The sequence below is a fragment of the Cupressus sempervirens genome, chromosome 10 (assembly GCF_028749045.1).
Source record: "Cupressus sempervirens isolate cs-2001-9-10 chromosome 10, ASM2874904v1, whole genome shotgun sequence".
In the NCBI taxonomy this organism is placed as follows: Eukaryota; Viridiplantae; Streptophyta; class Pinopsida; order Cupressales; family Cupressaceae; genus Cupressus; species Cupressus sempervirens.
Window position 1 is genome coordinate 576,906,629 of NC_143127.1, and position 21,060 is coordinate 576,927,688.

The following is a 21,060-nucleotide window of genomic DNA, read 5'->3' on the forward strand; positions in this document are numbered from 1 at the left end:
TTTTTGATCAAAACTAGCAATTAAATGGGCTAATTTCACTATGAGCTAAGTAATTTTAATGTTGCATTTAAATTTGGGCCATTAATTAAGGGGCCAATTTAATTTTGTTTTCCCTCAGGGCAGGTTGTCCCACTTGGAGAGGCAAAAAGATGTTGGCATAAGAGGGGCTTCCCCTCCTCTTATTTCCTCATTCATTTTTCCTCTTACTCCTTAGGTGTGCGATTTTCCTTCTAAGAGAAGCGATTTCCAGCTTGGGTGATTTTTGGGGCAGGTTTATCCTTTTTTTAGTAGCATTTTTTTCCTTCTTGCTTGGGCGAATTTCTGCCCGAGGGCAATTTTTGGAGATCTTATTTCTCCGTCTTTGGCAGCAATTTCTCTTTCCAGCTTGGGCGATTTTATTTGGTGAAAGGACAATGTGGTTTAAGGTCTGATTTTTGGCAAGTGTGGGAAATTTCAATGAAGTCAAAATTCTGATTTTTGCTAGGGCATCATTATTTGCAAGGAGGCTTGAAATTTCCGAGATATGATCCGAATTTGAAGAGGGCCCGGTTATTGGTAAAGGTAGATTTAAGGTAAAATTCTATTAATTTTTAGAGGTGAAAATTGGTTTTAAAGGCGGATTCTATTCCTTGTTCTTGCCTGGTTCGTTTCCCTTATATTCTTCTTGCATTCATCATCCACCACTTCATCATTCCATTGATAGGCTGAAGTTGGGAGATATAAGTGTAGATTTCATGATAGGACACTTGGAGAGGCAGAAATAAGCTAGAACACCCTAGGATTGAAGTTGGGAGATATAAGTGTAGTCCATCCTAAGGTAACGAAGAGGCAGAAATAAGTGGTAGTTGCACCCCTAAGGTGAAGTTTGGAGATTGATAAGTGCAGAGATAGGACTTGGAGAGGTAAAAATAAGCTAGATCCCATCAATATAAAGAAGGTTGGAGATTGTGTAGTCTATATCATTTAGAACAAAGGGGCAAAAATAAGTGTTTAGGATGGTAGACATTAGTGCAAGCAAGAACCCAAAGGGAACAAAATACCAAAAAAGACAAGAAAGACATGATGCCTAGGGCCACCTTCTCGAAAGTGAGGAGAATAAGTGATACCAGTATCAGTATAGTGAACATGATACAGTTGAAGGATAGATTGAAGGAAGGACAATCCCTAATGGCGAAAAAGATCTACAAGAGCATAATTGAACATACAACAACTTTCCCTCCTATCTTGCCTCGTTTGAAATTAGTAATGGAGTGTGCATCCCAGTTTGATATTGTTACTAAGTCCATCATTTTTGATGAAGGGAAGTGAGTGTTAGCCAACATCGATGGAGAAGTGGTCGAAGAAGTATTTAATATTCTCCAGTATAAAAGCATGACAGTGGTAATGATGGATCAGGCGGCTAAGTTATTTCAGGATAATCAAGAGGCTTACTTCATTCATCTAAAGCAGAATTGGCTACACGAGGGCAAGAAGGGAGTCACCAAATCAGATTTCAAATCGAAGTACGGTGATCTCATTGTGCTTCTCAGCCGAATCATGGGCGTGGCTCAACGTATGCAATTCGAGAACTGGATGTACTACATTATTGATGAAATTGAAAATCGAAAGAGATGATTTCATTGGGAAAATTTAGAGTTGCAACTTAGGACAGTGCAAAATCAAAAGCAATTCTACATGGGATCCTATCTTTTCTATCTAATTGTGAGACTATATGAAAATTCTCGACTTAAGGCCTTAGTAGTGATTGGTAATGGGTCAGGGCAATGTTTTGTGCATAAGTGCTATGCACAACTTCATTTGCACAACACCAAAGATTATAAAATGTTTTATGACACATTTTCCATGAAGACGGTAAGGATACTACAAGCGACACTTGCTAAGAGGCTCTCATTAGAAGCAAAAGAAAAAGTTAAAAAGTATGGGAGTTGGTTCATCCAATTTCCGCAATTAACATTTATTAGAGTAGCAGGAAGTACAGTTTGTCCAAGAGACTTCCAAGGTACCCACCCGACAAGGTAGTTTTGATGGAGTTGGCTAGGCAACTTGAGCATTATGACAAAATGATGAAACTTAAAGGTGAGACAGGGATTACCTTCTCCTTTGGAATCGGCAATGATACTTGCCCCAATCCTGTCACCTTTGCAACCACAGAGAAAGAGTTAGAATGGTATCATCTAGGATGGTATAGAGCAAGACAAGGATTTGATCCAAATGGTTTTATCAAGGCATCTCATGGAAATACATTTAAACATATTCCTATTATAGAAGATTTTTGGGCCAATGCATAGGACAACTTTCATGTGAGGAAGTTAGCTTTCTCAAGGTTGTCAATAAGCATGATGAGGGCAATCAGATGGAGAGACCTTAATATTCCCAATCAACTGGAAGATGATGAAAATGTGCTAAGAGGAGATTATGATATAGTGGATGGAACAGAATTGGGTCCAATGGATTGGGATGATCATCAAGATCCTTCCTTGGAGGAAGTTACAAGGATAGTTGATCTACACACCGAGCCATGGTACAATGGGAAGTTAAGGAAATTACAAAGTCAGAGGGTACGCCTTACTTATGAGAAGATGAAACCAAACGAAGGTCCAACATAGTCATTCGGATAGAAAGGTAAGGGCAGTAGCCAACAACAAAGAGTATTTCAGAGCAAGAAAAGAAGTTTGGAGGTTGAGCAAAGCAAAGAACATCAGGAACTTCCAGCAAAGAGACAAAATGCAGCACCGTCAAGGGAGAGCATAATTGAGGCTAGAGGCTAAGAGGATAATACAAGGGGATACGGGGCCATGGTAGAGGTGAGCTATGATTCGGAATCAAGTGGTTACAGTAATAGTACCGAGTACTCTCCACTCTCGTAGAACCAACATGGAGATGATGTGACAATCACTAGTGAAGAAGAGGATTAGCCAATTGATATTGAGCAAGTAAGCCAGGCACTTGAGGCCATTGGTGATGCTTTGTTAGTCGAATCAAATCCAGATTTGGGGAGATGCACGGCACCACTATGGTTAAGGCAAATGCTTATGCCAAGAGGCGAGGTGGTGATTGTCCGAACAGTTGAATATATTCAAGGGTTAGTGGAAAAAAAAGATAGCGAGATACAGAAACAAATTGCAAAAACGGTAGAAAAGGGTAATCAAGAGCGACAATGATGGTCACCGAAAAGTTCAAATCGCTATACCAAAGGTTAGCAAGGCAGTGGATGAGATTGTAGTTCAGGAGTATGAGATAGTAGAGCATAACTTGGGAAGAATCACGGATGACATGGAGTGTGAGGAGATCCAAGAAGGCATGATTTCAATTAGAGAAAGGTTGCGGAAGGCGAACAAGAGGATTGTAAGGTTGGAGGACGAAAACAAGTATTGGATTGATTGCCAGCCTATCCAATAGTTGCATCAGGCAACCCTTCCTCAAGACAATGGGAGCAACATAGAAGAGATATCGGCTCAATTGCATGAAGTCAAGGATTGGATCCACGATACAATCCAAGATGGGCGGAATTTCTTGCCTTCCATTATCTCAACGTTCAAGTTATTGGTGGCTATTAGAGACAAATTCTGAACATTTGAAGAAGAGTGGAAAAATTTCCTTCCCGTCAAGGCATTCCCAGGCTATAGGCATTTATCGAGCTACTGGAGAGATATTTGGAAAGAGCCAAGTTGCTAGACGGAGGAGGAATGAGTGCAGTGGAGTCTTGGTTTGTTGCCTTGACTATCAAATTAAGAATGCTTGAAAAAATACAGAATGAGATTGCACAACACAGCCCAGGCATTGACACTTCCATTTCAACCATGACGAGCGATGTTGGGGTTGCACTTGATTTTGAATATATCAAACAGGAGGACGTCAATCAAACATAATTTGGATCAAGATTGGATGAGTTGGGGAAGGTTGCCATCAAGAAGAAACATTTGGGCACCCTTGCCTCCCTTAATGCCTTTATCAGATATGCGGAAGAATATGAGAAGGATCACGAGAAGACACTGCAAGCAGCAAGCAACATGACGACTTCAGCTGAGCTCAAGATGAAGCACATGGTTTGCCCTCCCATGAAGAGAATCAACGACAGGCTAGCCAAGTTCATTGCCTTGGCTAAAACGATGAAAGAAAAGGGTAGAATTATATTAGATCATTTGATGTAAGCCCAAGTGGCAAATTCCCCTTCTTGGGTAGGATAGGTGTTTGATTCTCATTGGCTACCATTTTGGTGCCTTCTCATTGGTCGCCACTTTTCCTTTTTTTTCATTGGTACATCGATGAGGTGGCGTCTTCTGATTGGCCGATGGGGTGGCAACCCTAATTAGAGTTTCTAGGATTCAATTTGGATCGTTGATTTTGCCTCTTCATCTCTACCGTTGGTTGTAATTTTGGCCTCTATATAAGGCCATTCTCTCATTTGTAAAGGGTTGAAAAAAATTGTTTCTTAAGATAATACCAAAATTGCTTCTCTTTATCATTGTTGTGACTTGCATGGCGATTAAGAACACTTGTGTTATTGCATGGTTTCTACTTCCAATAGTTAAAGTTACATTCCTTTGAAGTTGTTAAAGTAGATTTTATTTCAAGAAAGTTGTTAAGTAAGAGTAAGAGTAGATGGATAGTTGTATGGTGATATTAGTGAATGTTTGATAGGGATCCATAAACCCTAGCGACTTCTTAGGAAGCCTTACGTGGTAATCTAATCTTTTTCCCACGAATGATTGCATCTATGGAGGTAGAGCCGCTGGTACGCTTTCATTAGATTCGATCCCCATCCATTTGCTAATCTTTCCATTCATAGGAGTAGGAGTAGAGTAGCAAGTAGTGTAGTAGTCGAATTTCATTCTTAGAAAGTTAGAAAAGGAGAAACACCATTGGCAGTCACACCCGATTACCATCAACATCATATGGCACTCATATATTTGACAAAGCTAGATTCATCACCATCACAACAAGAGTCCAACATCCTTGAATGAACAACATAAGGCCGCCTACGTGATTAACCAACAAATCACATTGATATACCTGAGTTAGTATCCACAGGTGTAAGGAACATTGGAGTTTTTCTCATATCTTCATGAGTATTAACTTTTCAAGAGAGGAATTGAGTGTTTGATATTTTAGATCAATTATTCAATTGCTATATGTTATGTAGTGGTACAAAACTGACATAAACAATTTGCAAATGCCTTTTGAGGTCAAAGACAAACCTATGAAAGAATACGAGTGACCAAAATAATGAGAATATCCAAGACAGCAGCAATATGCACAGCAGGCATTTGTAACAATCAATTCATTTGCATTCTCGTAGAGAGTTTTTTGCTGATGGGGCTATAATCTACAAAGACATTTGAACTTGTATAAAACAAAGAAGTTTACGTGCATATAGCCTGGTATATATGAGTGTATAATTACACAGAGTGCACTTTAGAGATGTTGAAAGTTATCCTGTACTCATGCTGGACTTGTCTTTTTTCCCGCCTGAAGAGTTATCATTCAAACCTCTATCATTGCATATGGTAAATTGAAGGGAAAGCATCGTAATATATGAATCTGGCAAAGCATTAGCATCCACAATAGCAATAAGTTGGCATATCATCTTTGAGATTGTGATGAGTATTCACAACAGAGGCTCTGGGATATCTTCTGTCCCATTGATACACAATCTCATTATTCAAAATATTATGAATTTTCTAGACTTCTGCCTTTCTTGGTATCTTGTTCACACAATGACTCCGATGATATACATAAAGGAGGACTTTGCCCAATTTTGGAATGAGACAAGAATTATGCTCCAGCACACAACAATAAAGGATACGAGTGGTGAAGGCCATTAGTGAGCATGTAGATTGGAAATGGCTGTGATGCATGAATCACGTGTCTCACATATTTCATCAAATTCAAATCCTCAAGCCTTCATAAGGGGTTGAATGACCTTCTAGATAACCATCATTCCACCAATTTTAGAAACGTTTCGTATGTGGGCAAGATAGCGCTCAGGAAGGCAAGGCTATGTATTTCTATACGACAAGAAAGATACCTATGCATATATTCGTGAAAGAATAATTCAATGCAATAAGCAAAGACTCTCAAAGCAATTCTAAAAGTTTTGATACTGTGTGGAAGCTTCCCAAGTAGGGTTTTATACCTATCATTATTTGATGATCTGTATCTAGTGATGCTTTGTGTCTCTCGCATGTATGAACAAACAAACCGGAGTTACCTGGAAGCCTAAGTATAGACGCTGGCCAGAAATAAGAGTATGTGCGATGGAGATGGAAACTTTAAGGATATAACACCGGTTATGTTAGATAAAATTAAATTTTATTAAAGTTATATTACCATTATAAATGGTCAGTTATTTGTTTTGAAAAGGTGTGGTACTTGGAAAAGCAACCAACACCCTTCAATCTCTATAAATATATAATGTAAAATCAAAAACGAGATGATTCATATTCCTAAAAAATTTTACATACATAAGTTATATATATGCTCTATGATATATTTTATTCTTTCATTGGTAAAGAAACGATTTTTTGGACAAAGTCAGTGGATTGTAGATTATTGAATAAATTCTTATGGAATTCTAGAATCAAATTACAGTGAATTATGGAATTCTAGAATAAGGAGTGTCTCCAGTGCAATTTTATTTCTGGCATGATTAGTAAGAAATATATATTTTATTTGCATGAAGCTTTAGAGTTAAGATATTATATAGTCTCATCCTTCATAATTATTATTTTGATTTTATTAATAGTTTAAATGATATATAAGTGGACAGGATCAATTATAGCATTTGAAACCCAACATCATAGATATTGAGAAATATTTAATTGTTTCCGAATCTATGTTTGGTTTGTCTCTGAACCACAAGAGTTAAAATACATTCTAGACTATTTTAAAGTTGCATCCATATATTTCATCTGTCGCATCTTGATTACTAAATTGGTTATAATTAATGTGCATAGAATTTTATGAAGTTGTATGTTTTGAACTTATAATACTAACTCTATCACCCTTCAGCACTGGTCTTTATATTTTCCATAATTCGTAATACATATGTTGGCAATTGTTTCATCTCTTTCCTTTGAAGAATTAATATATTCATTTGTTGCATTAATCTATACTTATTCTTATTTGAAAAAATTCACATATTCATTTATTATTCTCAATTCACAATCTGCAAGTTTGAAGCTTTTTATAATCCTTGTCGTTTGGGAAACTTTCAATATATTCGCATTCTAATCAATCTGCTATAAGTGTCTTGGTTCTAAGTGTTTTGTCCAGGATTAGGTGCACCCACCTTGGCCTTGCAGAGCCAGAAGTGTAGGGGATTTGGATCGCATCAATCAGTCCCGTCAAGCTCGCCATTACCAGTTGGATATCACAGCATCGAGCGGGCAAGGCTCGTAGGATTCCAATCTGCAATTTTGGGAACCAACATCCACTATGCAGGCAACATATACACAAAGATCCCAGTGTATGAACATGGGCTCTAATACCAGATAAACAGTCTGTTGATGGAAAAACATAAGTCAAATCACCCCAAAGGTGCAGACCACTCATGGGTCCAACAAGATCACATGCTAAGCATGAACATCAAAGTCACATCTTTCGCAATGGCATGCAGAACGCAAACAAAAGAGGCGCTACAAATAACACATTAAATTTAATTTCCGAGTGGGCGCAGAGCTTAATTGACAATCTCTTGACCACATTCGTTGCCTGGAATAATCTATATTAGCGACTCAAAGCCCAACAAATTAATTCATCAACCTGGTACAATATGTGTGAGCATGTTACTCTCAGCGATTTAGAATCTGTTGTCACTTCCAGAATTTAATAAAGAGAAATCGTTCATTTGAAGATTCATTGGTTAGAAATTGATTTTGTCTGTCATTGCATTGCCTTTCTATTATCAACCAAAAACACACAAAAAACTCCACCGAAACTCAAGACTCCATAACAAAAAGAAATAATACAAATAGCAAATAAAATTATTCGCCTGGCAAAGATTAACATTTCCAAAAACGCAGACTGAATTAGTATATTACACATTTCATATTAATACTTAAATTGTATTCATTTACAATGTTTAAAAATAGTGCTACCACCCCTGCAAAAGAAGGTATAAAATAATACAACACACTTTTTGATACCTTGATCCATTTGGAAAATTCAAGACCAAACCAACAACCATACAACTCTAGGTCAAACATCTAAGATAAATGAGATCTATTAGATTTCCACAATCCATACTAATGCTTTTAGATTTCTGTATTTGATTGTGTATAGTTTTTTTACATTAAATCAAGAAATCTAAAAGCATCTAAGATAATTGTTGAAATATAATATCAATTTCATAATCACATTTTTTAGCTGATTACAATGCACAAACTTGTATTGATTTATACTGGCAAATTGCATGGCTTAATTTGATCCATAACTGGCAAAAAATGTTTTACAATCAAGACTGGCTCACAAACAATTTATTGGAAAACAAAACCCTCTTCTAAGCAACCCACTCATAGAGCCAACTTCCATCCATTTGTTTTATACGAGAAAAGCATACAACTCGCATGTGTAAGATGCCCTCTACAACCTTCATGTTGTGGAACTGTCTTACAACAGTGTACATGTAAAGATTAAATGACTTCCATGATACACTCAAAAGTGCTTCCCATACTCCATTATTTCGAGATTTTAGGTACAAACCAAAATCCCAATCAATCAAGGTTAAAATTTAGACATCTCCAAAAATTAGTCATGTATAGAACAAATTTTATAAGAATATAAGGTCATTAGAACACAGAAATTTAAATTAATTTATAATAACTTTTCTAACAGCTTGATCTATATCTTTTACAATAGCACAAGTTCATTAAATGCAATGATCTATATTGATTTACAATAAAAAATTATATCAGCTTAATCTATAATTCCAGTCAATATTATTTTAAGAACTTCAAGTGTAACTAAGCATAAAACTAGCAATCATGTAGCACATAAAATTAATAGAGAATACTTGCCAACAAGTAACTTAACTCTCAAATCACTCAACCTATGAGTTGTCCCCAATAATTGTGCTACAGACTTGTGGCCTACAAAGGGACTTTGTCCTCAATTAAACATCCTACGTACCCACAACCAATGTCGTTCAATCTCACATGTAGTTCCACCATTTTGGCATATCCCAATTCTATTTTTTCATGTGCTTAAGAACCATGTGCAAAATTTCCTTCTAAACACAAGCCCTTAATTCTGCACTTTTAACATCAACCAAGAACCCTATAGGATGTCTCCTAATAAGTCCAATACTTTTGTTCCAGATTATATTTGCATTTCCTTGCAACGAGGGACTCGATCATCATCAGATGATAACCATTTAGTAGTTCTTGTTTAGCTATTATGGGACCATCTGTAATGATCTCTGTTGAGTTTGATCAGAAGTATTCAACTTGTACTAATGGGGATTGCGTCAAACAGTTGTTATGCAGACAAGACCTTAAGCAAAATTACTACTGTAATATCACTGTACTGATTGCTAACACAAATGCCATGAAATAGTTATGTTAATCAATGAAATCATGCCTTTCAGCAAGCTTGTAGATGGTGATTCAAAACTACAAAGTTGCAATAATGATTTATAACCATGACAATAAACCAACAGCTGTTATACGATATGCTGATGACAGAATTCCAACTTCATATAAAAATGAACAACATTCAGTAATTATATGCAGACTGGGTAAATATCGTACAGACCCGTTAACAATGGGAGTGTCGCTGTAGAAGTCTGACTGTAGTGCGAATGCTCTCCCGCATCCACTTTGAGGCATCTATCTCTCTATGTCAACTATCACCTGTGGTCTGCTCGGCCTAACTGCGACTATTCTCACTTAACCGACTGCCACTGTAAGAATTCCCAGGTCGATTTTCAACAACAGGCCATGCCGTTTTGCTGGTGATGATACTATGCTGTTGCCGTGAGAAGAACTCTGTGATGCCAATTGGGAGTTCCTTCCTCGTAATCACTCTCGGCTCTGCCTGGTTCTAACTGTTAATCAGTGATCCGACTGTTACTGCTGTGTGTGAAATAGCAGCTGTGTGTGCCTACTGGGGAGTACGTATGGGTGCCGGATTGTAGACTACCTGATCCCCGTTAACTAGCTGACAGCTTGACACTAGGTTATCCTGCCTTGGACGTGAATCAGAAATAATGAACAGCTGGTTCGAGTGATGTAATACCTCTTCCACCTCTGCTCTGGAGTGTCTGATTTCTCTGCCTGCTGCCCAAACACCAATCTGCTAAATGGTGACCTTGCGTGCCAATGACTTCAATCACCTATCCTCCTTTTCGCCATTGAAGCTCCAGCTTCCTGAAAACAATGTATCAGATTCGAACCTAAGTTCTGAAGTGAAATTTGAGAACTAGGTTTGCATCTAGCCTCACTATTTTCCCTAAGTGGTTTCATCCTTAGGAAATATCCAGTCACATTTAAGCAACCTTTTGGATTTGAGAAAATAACATATATTTGTGGTGTCAATCCCAATGTAGCTCCACACTTTTATAACCTCGATATGAAGGAAGACACAAACAACTAGGCGATGTGGGATTAAAAGCCAATTTCATCTTTTAGTCACTTAAGTTACTTTATAACTTTATAATAACATTAAAATATTTTTAAAAATCACTTAAGTAACTTGAACCTTGATATCTCTTGAAATACTTGTCTGATTGCAATGCCGTCTGAAATAGGAATTTCTCCTCATAATTCCCATGTGACCAAATACACTTTCTAAAAATAGAAAGGGTCCATCTCTATTACTCCTAGCTTACCATACATAGTAAGTATGGCAAATGGAGTCCAAATGATATCGAACAAAGGCCAAAGCCATAAATCGCTGGATGTTGGAGATGAATCAATCCTCAAAAGACCCTCTAACTATTCTCGTTTGCCTACAAGGATCAAATATTAGACTAATCCCTGAAATTCTGATGTTGGCAACAAACAGGGACATTACACCATCACAACTTCCAACTAAACCTGGGACCTTGTTGCTCCCTCGATGACTCTATTGTAGCATCTAACATAAATACTTGTGTTATGCTCCTCGAAACACTTCCTTGAATTGCATTCTACACCGTTCAGCTCGCCAACCTCGAGCTCACCATGAATTGCACATGCAAGAAACCCTGCATTGTACTTCTTTAATTCATGTTAGCCAAGAACATATTTCTTGAGCTCAACTCTTAAGAAGTACTTCGTATTTCTTGGGACAAGACGTTCATAGATCCATCAATGCAAGGATTACATATATCGAGCCATGGAAACATCGAGTTCTACGCAAGAATCCAAGAAACCCAATGCAAGACTTCTGCCATCGATAAGGATCCTTAACTTGTGAACTCGCACCATTAATCTCAAACTGTCACGAACCAGCATATTCCAGCGACTTTAAGGAATGCTCCTAGTAATACCATAGGTCAAACCAGACTTGAACTCCTTGGATCTCACATATAGCTCCATGAGCTTTGACTCCCCAATTAAACTCGCCCTAGTTCAGCTCCACGACCTACCAAACTTACAACCCCAAACATGTTTGCATTATGCCACACCTAGACCCAATTCTTGAACCCTTCAGCCTATTGGCTCTAAGACTGTGCTCATGCCAGTTCTGAACTGCTCTTGAATCTAATTGCACGACTCTCAATCATTTCCAATGCAAAAGTAATCCCATACATTGTGTGTTATCGCTTGTGTGTCATGTCTAACACCGTGTATCATGTCCAACAATTCCATAGAAAGGTGTTTATCAACAATGCACCCACTTGGATTATCAAGTCATTTCCAATCCGACAACTCCAATGAAATCTCCGTACAGTGATCCCAGACCCCATGGGAAAACCAATGAGAGTTCCAACTTTGCACCACACACCCTATGTTGCACCCCAAAAAAACTGTTTTGTGCATTATAGTGAATATCTTGATTTGATTTCACGAAGCTCTGCTTCATAAGTATATTTATGTTGACTTCCAGAAATTTTATAGAATGTTGCAGTTAAAGGAGTGAACAAGAAGAAACCACGTTTTTGTCAAATGATTTCAAGGGTGTTGTTTTATGCTTTTCGAGGGTGCTCAAGCTCACAGTTCTTTCCAAAATAGATGAAACAAATTAATATGTCAAAGAATTTAATCTCACGGATGATCATTTGGAAAATACATTTATAGGAAAAAATATTAAATGATAAGCAATAGTTGATACCAAAGAAAAGTGAAAAAATGGCATGTATCTATTCTCCAATATGAAAGTGGTTGAGACCAAACATCATGGAAGTCTCCAAAAGTTGAAAGGATTCAAATAAGGTTGTGGAAAATATAAAGGATCAATTTAACTAATTTGTATGTCTCTCTACCCATGCAATTGTTTTTTGTATGTCTGCATTCAAGTCAAAAGCCATTTCAATCATTTTTCTATGCTTGTGCAACTAGTTCGAACTTTTTTGCCCGCATCTATGTTTTGAGCAACCTAGTTCGGACTAAAATTTCTTTTGTTGTTCATTTGTGCCCATTTTGAAGATCTATTTTCTAGAATTGTGTCATTTTAGGAGGGAACATATTTTTTAATGCAAAAGTGCAGTTGTTTTTGCATAGTCCAAAAGGTTAGCAACAACAGTGTAAATCATTTTCTAGTGGTTGTTCTCTGCAACTTTTATCTGTTTTACTTGCTCTATAGACTTTCACAACTTGGGTTGGTTTAGCAGCCTAGAGATTTTTTTCACAATTTTAAATAAATGTTGGCATTTGTCCGACCCTCGATTAGGGCTTGTCAAAAGGTTTTGTGAGTTTTTGAAAAAGAACAAAGTTTGGTTTTTGCACAACTTTTCAATAATTCTTAGTTTTCCCAAAAAAATTGGAACATGGATTTCACACCTATGAATTTTGCAGAAATTTTTCTCATTTTTTTAAAGAATAATGGGCTTGAAGAGTGTTGCACACTCTATAGAGCTTCTATACAAGGTATTGACTGATTTTTCTATAGAAAGTATTGACAGATTTTTACCTAAAAATCACAATTTTCAGCATTTGTATCATTTGCTCGTTGATGGTTTTGTCTAGTTTTCTAAAGAAAAGTCAGACTCTTCTGAAGCTCAAGTTTCCCTCGTTATTAGTGAATAAGAAAACAAGAGCGATGGCATTGTTGACCAACATCATGTTGGAGTGAAATTAATAGTTCAACAAGAACTACAATACTTGGGTGCAAAGGATACTCCATGGCCCATAGTACCTGCAATAATTATCGATAGAGTAGGGTTTTTAGTTGTGAGGAGAGGAGTTTTGTTTTCAGCTGCACATTTCGCCATTGCGAAGTGCAATCATTTTCGTTGTTCACGCACAAGTCTTCTTGTTCTCGGCTATCAATATTTTAGAACTAAAGAACATATTTTATTCTGTATCCAAAGGTAATCTTTGGTCTTTTCATTTTAGTTTAATTTTTGTCCTAACTAAATTATCAAGAATGGGTGGCTATTAACAAAGGCCATCCCATCTTTAGATTTTTTTTTTCCTTTAAAATATTAATGTTATACAATCAAATTTACTATTTTAAACAAAAAATCTTGGAAAGCACTAAAGTAAATAAACTTTAACAAATATATTAAATATATATATTAACAATAAAAATATTAAAATATAAAATAAATACACTTTAAATAGTGCTAATAAAATATATATATATATATATATAAAATTGAAAATCTAAGAAAGAAAATTATCTAAGTCCATTTTTATTTTATTTTCATAGGTCATGGACTGAAGCTATATTATTCGTGTTATGCTTGAAAAGATTTGAACCAGACCCCAGAGATCATAGGCTCGCAATTTACCATTGTGTTACAGGCTCTTGCTATCAACATACAAACCACTTCTGTTATAATCTTAAGCTTTGGCACCGTAGGGGAATTTGTGAACTCTTCCCATAATAATCACAAAACAGACACCAGCAGAATGTACAGCTTAAATCCAACCCATAAAACTTCTGCAATCTTTGTGTGTGTGTGTCTCTTTACACTTCTTATGAAACAAAGATTAACAGCCAATTATTGAGTGACAATTTGCATTCAGAAAGAGTCTTTCTCTGTATAATAATGCTTTCGAATTTGCATTGAACTAAATATAACATTTCACAGGCTAGGTCAGGAAATATCCATAAAATCTTGATACATGCATCTTTTTACACTCTTTATAAAACGATGACTGGCACCAAAAATATTGCAAACATGAGTCTTTCTTTCTCCGTATAGAGCTTCCAAATTTCCAGTCTAAGTACATAAAATTGTCACAGCCTACCTAAGAGAATATCCATAGCATTAATTAAAACTCAAATGCTAACAAACTATTGTATTGTAGATTTTCACTTCAAAAAGAAATCAAAAAACAATGACCAAGGTAAGTCAATTAACCATTAGACCCACAAGATTCCACTACCTTTTGAAAATGCTCTGGTCCCATTTGCTTCTCTAGCATCTGAAGAATAGCAACCTGATTGTACATAAAGAAAAGAACCTAAACAAGCAGAACAAAGAATACAAATATTGAACTCCCAAATAAATTCAAAAAATTAATCACATACAGCCTTCCATGAGTGCACTTTTCCCAAAACACCTATAGTCTGAGTTTCATATAAATCAGCTACAGCTGTAGACGAACAAAGAGCAGTAGATCCGTCCACATCAACTTTACAAACTTCCTCGTTTGCCTGCATCAAAAAAATTGTAATTTCACAATGAGAATGGTTGACTAAGCTCAAAATAAAAATAAGTAGAATCTATAACACTGTACAAAATCAAATTAATTTTACAAGCATTGTAAACTTGTAAACAGTAATGCTCTAAGGTATAAATAAATCAACATAAAATGTGTAATGTACCAAAATCTGCAAAAATTTAGAAAGCTATCTTCTTTAGTGTTATGCATTTACAACTGCACCTTCTTTTATAGTCCATAAGGGAAAAATAAAATAGAGTTCAGCCACAGCAACTGCAAAATTCTCAAAAGAAGTGTAGCCATCAATGAGTAATGTAATGTACCAAAATCTGCAAAGCTTAGAAAGCTATCTTCTGTACTGTTGTGGATTTACAACTGCAATTTCATTTGGTCACTCAGGAAAAAAAGATAGAGCTCAACCACAGTAAATGCAAATTTCTCAAAAGAAGTGCAGCTATCAATTTGTTGAGGGATGAGGATGGTTGCAAATGTATTAACATTGCCTCTTCGATATATGTGTTCCAAGAGCAGCAATCTATTTCTTATATTGTAAAAGACACATGGAGAGACATGGGACATGTCTATTCATTATTATTTAGTTAATATAACAATTAATTATTTAACTATATATATATATATCTTCAGTTTAGTCTCATATTGGCCTCTAGAATATCAACCTTTGATATTCCCCGAATACTTTTGAGTATTGGCCAGCAGAAAATCAACATATGATATTCACAAAAGACTCAATAAGGTAATGGCCTGCAGAATATCAACATATGATATTCACCAAATACCTATCATATATCTATACAAACAACTCATAGACCGTCAAGTGAATGACATCTAACACTTAGTTGTTGATTTCCAAGATAATTTATTATGATCTGTTTCAACATTTACATCAAATGTATATAATGATTTAAGTTATTATAAGCTCATCACCTTCCAATAACTTCTGCAAATACAAGTGATAATCATTTGGAAGTTGTCACTTCCTCATGATCTACACAGCGGGTGGGGCCATTAAAATCACACAATCACACATATAGGCTTTCAAACTCCCTCTGAATATCAGTCATCTGAACTCCTCACCCAATGATGCTTCTAATGAAGTGTCACACTCTCTCTGAAAATAATATTAATCCTCATTTTCCTGTAAGAGCATCCTCAAAAAAGATCACGGCAAATAGCTCTTATAGTACATATAAATAAGAGATAGTACTTAAGGATAATAAATAATTCTGCATTGTATTGTAAGATCATCCCAATATAATATAGATAAATGTCTAATTTAATATATTCCATTTTATACACACTCACACACTATGATCTATATTTTCAACATATTATTTCCTTATTAATACCAAAAATAAAAATCTAAGGTAACCAATTTCACGTATTCATAACAAATTGTTTAGAAAATATATTTTACTTTATATACATATATATAATCATCATATATTTTCAGTTATACTATCTCATATAATATAACTACGAAATAATTATTAATAATGACACATTAATGTAGATTTGATATATATATATATATATATATATATATAAAATGGAGATATAACAATAATAATGTAAAGGAAATACATTGCCTTAGTTGTTTAATACAATAATAATAATAAAAATGTAAATATTCATTACCTTAGTTTACATGTAGGGTTTGATGGTCACTTTATCCATATCGCTTCAATTGCATGGGTACCCTTTTCCTGCATTCAAAGGGAACTATTGACCATTTAATGATTAGTCCTTATTCGCTAGTTAATGCGAATCTTTCACCTCCTTCACTTGCTTTATTAGATAGTGATCAAGATCAATTGTCTCTCCTATTTCATTCCTTCACTATAAGAGTATCAAATATATTTATATAATCTCCTCATATATCTTGTACTCTCAAATGACTGCAGCTCTCAGGGGGCCAACAACCTTGCTTTGGGAATCAACACATTCTCATTTACCACAATATTCATAACCCTTTGCAATCAACATTCACTCTCCATTCCCATGTGGATGGACAAAAACCATATGTATCTTCCTCTGTACTGTTAATCACATTCGATGCTATTCGTCGACTCTTGATTGTCTCGAGCCCAATGTCCTTCATCTATGTGCTACCGCCAACAAGGCCAATCACAGTGACATCCCACTGTCCATGATGCATTTCATAATCTACAGTCATTGTCGACTCTCGATGCCTGTATAAGGCATCATGCCCAATCTCTCTACCATATCATGGGAGCTTCTTCATGTGGATGTTACACTATTTTTAGTTTATGCATACTATAGTTTTGACAATTTCAATGTAAACAAATAATCTGTAAGATCATTCAACTATACGTAATGTACACTTGCAACATGCCACTACCTGAATCATACTTTCGTACATATTAAAACTGTCTACAAAGTACCAGATGTGAGACAGAATAATTGTAATTGTGCAGTCATATTGTTGGTTCCCAAAACCGCAGATTGGAATCCTACGAGCCTTGCCTGCTCGATGCTGGGATATCCAACCGGTTGAGGCCAACTTGACGGGATTGGTCAATGTGATCTAAATCCCCTACGCTTCCAACTCTGCAAGATCGAGGCGGGTGTACCTGATCCTAGACGAAACACTTAAAGGCCAAGATGCTTAAAGTAGATCGATTAGAACATGAATACAATAAAAGTTTTCTAAATGGCAAGAAATATAGGAAAACTTTACACTTGCAATTTATGAACTGAGAAGAAAAGTAAATGATTGAAGTAATGTTTAATTAAAGAATAAATATAGATTAATACAACATATGAATATATTAATTCCTCTAATGGAAAGAAATGAAACAATTGCCAGCATATGGATTATGAATCAAGAGTAAAAGACCAGTTCCTAATTAAATGGGCAATCAGAGTCAACATTATAAGCTGAGACGTACAACTTTATAAAGCTCAATATATTAAACTATAAACAATTTTAATAATTCAAATGCGATGGATCAATTATATAAACGTAATTTTAAATAACTCTAAATTGCACTTTAACTCCTGTGGAGACAAATTAGACATAAATACGGAAACAATAAAATATTTCACAATATTTACGTTTATCAAATTCAAAATGCAATAATGATCCAATCCACTTATCCGAATATTAAAATATTTATAGAAAATAAATAAAAAGCATTTACAAAAGACACAACTTAATAATAATTTAAAACTCCGAAATATAAAATAAATAATAATGCCGAAAATAAAATCACAATAGAGACATTCCTTACAGAAGATCCATCTATTGCGAACATATCCGGATCGCACAAAATCCACCCACTAACTCAAATCCACAGGCTTAGTTCAAAAGTCCATTTCTCCGCCAATTGGAAAAATATAATATATCATAAAGCATAGGCAAGGAAAAAAGTTAAAGTATGAATATGAATATTGTCTCCTCCGTCTCCCTTTGTATTACATATTTATAAATGACAAAAAGGTGCGAAATGAACAAACACACCCCTTCACAACACCTAATTACAACCACCTTTACAACAATCCAAAACAAATTATAGTAATTAATTAAAAGAGGCAGCTTGTAAAGTATAATGTTTTTTCCAAAATTATTTGATTAACTAATGACAAATCCATTCTATAGCCTCCGAACATAGGAACTTTAATGTTCTATTTCCTTGCGCGGTTCCAATGTTTCCGCTTCTTCCCTCAATACGTATAAATGACGCTATGTTCAAGTTTCTCCTCCTCTGCTCTGGTGCATTAAACCTGCAACGAATACAGAGAAACGTTAGTCTATCAAATATTAATCAATATGCAATAATCCTCCGGCTTCTACAGAAACGGGCAGCAAAGTCTATGTCCGTTAATGACTCTTTTCCTTAATCTGATCCTTCGCATGGTGACTCCCGCATCCGAATACACACTCGATACAAATATCTGCTGCAGATGTTAGGTTTCCTTGTGCTCGACTCTCCTTTGTATATCTACGGCATTGTAGATAATCCCGTGTTGACTCTCGACGTCTCTTCCAGAAGGCCTTGAGCGGCAATTGCATCATAAAACTCTTCTTTTGTTTCAAATTCAGGAAGCCCAACCTTGACGTCTGAAACCCCTTGAGCTTCCTTGTTGGCTGTTACAGGTAATGTCTCGAGACTGAGACCGGGATTTATGTTTTGATATTCCAAATCCAGAACCCTTAAAGAGACTTAGAAGAAAGTTCGTTACTGGAATCCAGAACCTATTATCAAATGCTGACAGTAATGCTCCAGGCATTCTTTCCACTGCCACTTTATTGCTTTCAAAGGCAAACATGTATTCTTTATACTGTACCAACATAGATATAGACTGTAGAAGAACATCTCTTAGGTCTGCATCAATAACAGAAAACCAACAAATTTATTAGAGAATGACTGAAGTCATAAATATATTGTTCATGCTCTGATGGCTCTATAAAACGTGGAAAATGAGAACTCAATCATTCCAACGAGCGTTCCTCTAAATTTGATTGCTAAGATGTTATTGCTAGAGAGTTTATAAGTGTAGTCTTTGTCTTCGATTGCCTCATTATGTCAAACCCTGTGCATGCATAATGTATACCAGTTTATACAATTTTCCTTATACTCAATCTAAGTATAGCTCTTTGACATTCGATGATGCTCAAAAATTGATGGCATCCCTGTGTGAGAGATCAAACTCATGGCTCGATGATAAATATTGTGCCAAGTATGAATAACATCCTCCCCTTTTGAACTGTCAAACATGAGAACATCCAACTTTGTTACCTTCCGCATAGACTGCATCCTTCTCATTGGTCTCCAGTGTCCAAAATCAATATATTCTCATACTGATGCTGCATCTGCTACCTTTACATTAAGGATGCTTCAAGTCACTGTGTCATGAAATTCCCACTATATTTGAATATCAAATTAAAACTTCTCAAACATCCAAAACCTACAGCCAGTAATCTGTATATATGATCCTTGTTACCAAATCAATAACTCCTGATGGTGTACTGCTTTTGAATCTAATATATCCTGCATAGTACTTTCCAAATACATCATTGCTTGCCTTATAGGCCTGTATCTTCTAAATCCAAACAGAGATTACTGTTATTCATGACTGAGGATAAGCTGTTGGGTATGTTACACATACTGTGATAACATACTTGTTGTTGATAATTTGCTCATCAGATCTACACACCCCTTCACTAGTAGTCCTTTGTTAAGGAGTATGTTGTAGGTGACGAGATCAAGTGTATGGCCCGACTGATGTTTGCTCTGAAAAATCTCCAGCTTCTGCTACTTATTCTAATTTTTCTTATTAGGAGCAAGGCTTGAAAACACGCTATCATAGCAGCAGCCCTATCTATCTTGCCACCCCTGTAAACATTTGCTTGAATCTATGTTACTGTTTTAGATTTTTGAATTTGAACACTTGCAGATGTGACTATCACTTGTTTAAAAGCTGCCTTTGATCTATATGAGCATAGTGTTGTTATCTGATTTGTTTGTTTATCCTGCTCTTATTGTACCACAGGTAATGCCAAAAGGTATATGCTCACTTGAGCAAACAAAAAAGAGAGGGTTTTCAATGCCCCTGGTGTTTGGGCTGTTTACTGTGTATATATTTTTCATCTTTGCCTTTGACATCTATGATTATTACTTCATAAATGGAAGCCAGAATTTTGGGGTCCATCACATATAACCCATCGACTTCACATACATCAATGGCCAAACAACTCAAAACATATTCCAGATATTGAAATGTCCACATCCCATATCAAAGCATATAGAATTACATCCACAAATTGGCATGACTGGTTTACCATTGTTTCTATGCAAACATTGCTTTACATATATTTGATACCCAATTCTCTTCCATTACGATGGTGCTATTGAGATCGACTTTTTCCAATGTTATCCCTGGCACATATAGAAATGTCTTGTTCACAGGTAGGAGTCGACCTGCTTTGATACCATGTTGAAATGTGAAGATCGCTACAAATGTATTAACATTGCCTCTTCGATATATGTTTTCCAAGAGCAGCAATCTCTCTTATATTGTGGAAAACACATGGAGAGAGACCTGTCCCTTCATGGGACATGTCTATTCATTATTATTTAATTAATATAACAATTAATTATTTAAGTATATGTGTGTGTATCACATATATATCTATCTTCAGTTTAGTCTCATGGGTTTATCCAACTGAAGCTACCAAACATTAACGCAATTAAAACTAGTGTACTTGGTTAAATAAAAACAAGGAAAAGATGGTCTTCTCTTTGACAAACCTCTGCCTCAC

General features: G+C 35.8%; 1 protein-coding gene across 2 annotated transcripts in view; it reads right to left on the reverse strand.

The window, feature by feature from the left end:
• Positions 1-21,060, reverse strand: part of TAF2 (TBP-associated factor 2) — a 234,990-nt gene that overhangs the window by 113,787 nt on the left and 100,143 nt on the right. For both annotated transcript variants that reach the window (XM_089805997.1, XM_089805998.1), the window contains exons 9-10: positions 14,623-14,748; positions 14,478-14,531 (exon numbers count right to left, since the gene is read on the reverse strand). In XM_089805997.1, coding sequence (XP_089662123.1) covers positions 14,478-14,531; positions 14,623-14,748 — 180 coding nt within the window. The remainder of the gene's footprint in view (positions 1-14,477; positions 14,532-14,622; positions 14,749-21,060) is intronic.